General features: G+C 36.3%; 1 protein-coding gene across 1 annotated transcript; it reads left to right on the plus strand.

The window, feature by feature from the left end:
• Positions 1 to 952: 952 nt before the first annotated feature.
• LOC120443408 lies at positions 953 to 2,289 on the plus strand. The gene is made up of 3 exons (XM_039622068.1): positions 953 to 1,280; positions 1,487 to 1,655; positions 1,871 to 2,289. Exons 1-3 carry the CDS (start codon positions 953 to 955, stop codon positions 1,998 to 2,000), a joined length of 627 nt encoding a protein of 208 aa, XP_039478002.1. The 3' UTR covers positions 2,001 to 2,289.
• The last annotated feature ends 861 nt before the right edge of the window (positions 2,290 to 3,150 follow it).

The following is a 3,150-nucleotide window of genomic DNA, read 5'->3' on the forward strand; positions in this document are numbered from 1 at the left end:
AATCAATTGGGGTAGAGACAAATGATGATTTTCAGTTCATTGAAGAATCTGATTTGCACTCAGCCTTGAGGCCAGTTCAAGCACGAAAAGCCATTGCCGCTTGGAAACTGAGATGTAAGTCAAGTATTGTAGTGAATGATACAAACAGCACTAGAAGTTGCCTGCATAAATTGAACCTTTTTTGGTGTGTGTGTGTTTGTTTGCAGGTCATACTCCTGAAAACAGCAGCTCATCGCTTGGTGCATCGCCACAACCTCCTGAATCCTCACAATCTGTTTCACCTAAATCACCCTCAACATCCTCCAGCAGCAGTCAAAGTCCTTGTGTAGACTCGATGGATACCTTCTAGATACGGTGGAACAAGTTTCCAGAAGAACTGATGCAATCACTGGAGAGAGGAAAACGGCCAAGTCCACGCATGAGAAGGGAGATGGTCCGGATTGTGGTTTCTGAGATGATGAAAAAAAGCTCTAGGATAAGTAAAAGGAATTCTACTGAAGTTGTCAAAAAGATGGTGGCAAAATATCCAAAATCTCTGCAAGACATAATAGAGGGAGATGTGATTGGTCCAGGGTATCACTCTCTAGTCAAGCAATTGGAGTACAGAATTGACAATGTGAAGCGATCTACCACCCCAAAAATAAGAAAAAGAAAGCATCATACTGATGAGTCTGACACCGAGTCTGTCCCTTCAGAACAGAGAGCAGCAATTCAAGACACTTATGGATGCATTAACTGGGATGTGAAATTCCTGCCCCTTGGAGAAACTACAGAGAGCCAGCAACTGAAAAAAGAAAAACTTAAGATGATGTTTCAGAAAACTGATGCAAATCCTGAAGAAGTCAAAAATCTAATGAAACTGACTTTCTACACACAGTGTAAACAAGTCAACCAAGAAAAAACTATAAAATACCTCATGGAAGAATGGCCATTTTGGTTTAGAGAACTTGGCATGGGAGTCCACTTCAAGGAACTCACTGGAATTGGACTTAATGAAACTTTGAGACGCAACGTGGATCTGAAGGGTGAGCAGCTCCTGAACTACATGAATACTGTCTGTGAGAACATGAACAAAAAGCTCCTACAGGCTGTAACCAAGCTCAAAGTGGTGAGGGGGGAGCTGACTGGTTGCTCTGAAGACGTCAAAGACATGGTGCTACTTCTGCTGTCCTACTTTGATGAGAAAGAAGATGCGATGTTCTGTTATGTGGAGGACACATGCCTGGCAGGGGAAGTACAGATGGACCAGCTTTACTTGACTCCCACAATTGTGGTGTGTGGTAAGTTATTATTTCTGCCTTGTATTTTTCTGTTCCCATTTTTATTTTTCATTGTATCTGGAAACAAATTTAAGTTGCACAATGTTTTGTTTCCATAATCACTTTAAGGTTAGTCAAAGTGGCCTTCAAAGTACTTGTATTTCTCTCCCCTAAACCCACAGATATATTGATATCTGTACTGATCATATTTCTTATTTGCTTTTCAGGACGGTCCTGTTATTCTTCTAAACGGTTTATGCTGAGCGTGGACCGAAACATTGTGCACGACAACATCACCTCCTTCATTTCTGCCCTGTGCATGATGTTCGGGAGCTATTATTGCTTCAGCATTCATTACCCATCACAGCTGGCATCAACCCTGGAGTTTCTGCAGAGGTACTTCTTTTTGGATTAGTTTAGCCAGCACTTAACTGGAAAAAATAGTAGTTTTTGAAGTGACTTTGAGTTTAGGGGACTTCATTTTGCCATTTAAATAGCTTTAAAGTAATTGTTGGAATAAAGAGTTATTATTGTATATATTATATAATGTTGTTGATGTGAAGTTGTTCTCGATAAAATTCAACTAATCATCTGTTTTTCTTTTTTCCAAGATGTTTTTTCTCCATCAATCCAGAGAAGGGCACTAAAGTGGAGAAGACAAACACATCCCATCTTCACGTGAAGCCAAGAGTCCTTACCTTGATACAGGAACTTTCAGATTATGAATGGCGTGATGTCTGAACATGGACTAAACACACTAACAGTTATTTAAGGGGCCACACTCACAGCATGAAGGTTTATTTCAGCCCTTTATCAGGTCAGTTCTTCAAGCTTAAGAGGCACAGAAAAATTTCAGACAATGTTATTCTATTCTGTATGATTGTTGGTTATGTAATTCCTCATTTGCATTCCTGTACCTTAATTTGAAAAAGATATATTTATATTAGTACAATTGTTCTATTTTGAAAAGGCAATACAGCAATTCTTATTGGCTGTTTAAAAATTCTTACATTTATTAATTAAAAGTAGTGCCAGGGGTTCTGTCATTGTGTTTTTTTATGAACACATTTTATTGAAACAATCTGTGTTTCAGACTGATGTAACAGTTCATTGTTCTTTAAGATCAATAAATAATTAAATTGTAAATTGTCTTGGTCTAAGCTTTTCAATATATTAACTCTTAAACTTATATCTGGATTTGGTTTCCAATTGTAAATGCTTACATTTTGTACATTGGGTTACTGGCTTTAATATATTCATTTGGATTTTTTCATAGACCAATAACATTTTAAAGCAATAAATTCATAGCGTTATTTCTATTTTCACTTTGTTAGAAGTCAGAACAGGGTTCTAACTCAACTTACAATGATTATTTAAAAATAAATTAGATGTTATTGTGACTGTAATGCATTAAAGTTGCAGACCTGCTAGAGGTACAGAACATCAGAAACATCTTTTGAGTAAAGCAGAAAAGACCAGAAAAATTCTGTTAAATAGCAGTTTTATAATGAGGCTTTCACAATAAAATACTGTTGTACTTTTTTTTTCTGCAAAACTGAGATTTAGTGTACAATAAGCAGCAACTTTCTGTAAATCTTACAGGAAAAATGTGTTTAATAGCAGTTTGGCCATGCTAATTTGACATAAAAGGGCTGTTGAATTTACTGGCTTGAAATGTATTTTGGGGGGAAATTATAACAGTTTTAAACTGTAATTTTTACAGCTTTTTAAGTATTCTTGTTTACAGTTCATAGTTTTTTCTACAGAATTATTCTGGCAACCACATGTCAAAAGATTTTATTATGTTTATGCTTAAAAGTACATTTTATTTTCTAGATGTGTTTGCTCTTTTAGTATTCAGCTCAAATAGAGAAGTTACGCTATCCGTTAT

This window comes from Oreochromis aureus, linkage group 13 (genome assembly GCF_013358895.1).
Source record: "Oreochromis aureus strain Israel breed Guangdong linkage group 13, ZZ_aureus, whole genome shotgun sequence".
Lineage (NCBI taxonomy): Eukaryota > Metazoa > Chordata > Actinopteri > Cichliformes > Cichlidae > Oreochromis > Oreochromis aureus.

Excerpts from the sequence above, each read along its gene's own strand:
- LOC120443408 (XM_039622068.1), top strand. The coding sequence starts at position 953 with ATGGGAGTCCACTTCAAGGAACTCACTGGAATTGGACTTAATGAAACT. Across the intron at positions 1,281-1,486 it reads TCCCACAATTGTGGTGTGTG|GACGGTCCTGTTATTCTTCT; the intron begins GTAAGTTATTAT and ends TTTGCTTTTCAG. Across the intron at positions 1,656-1,870 it reads ACCCTGGAGTTTCTGCAGAG|ATGTTTTTTCTCCATCAATC; the intron begins GTACTTCTTTTT and ends CTTTTTTCCAAG.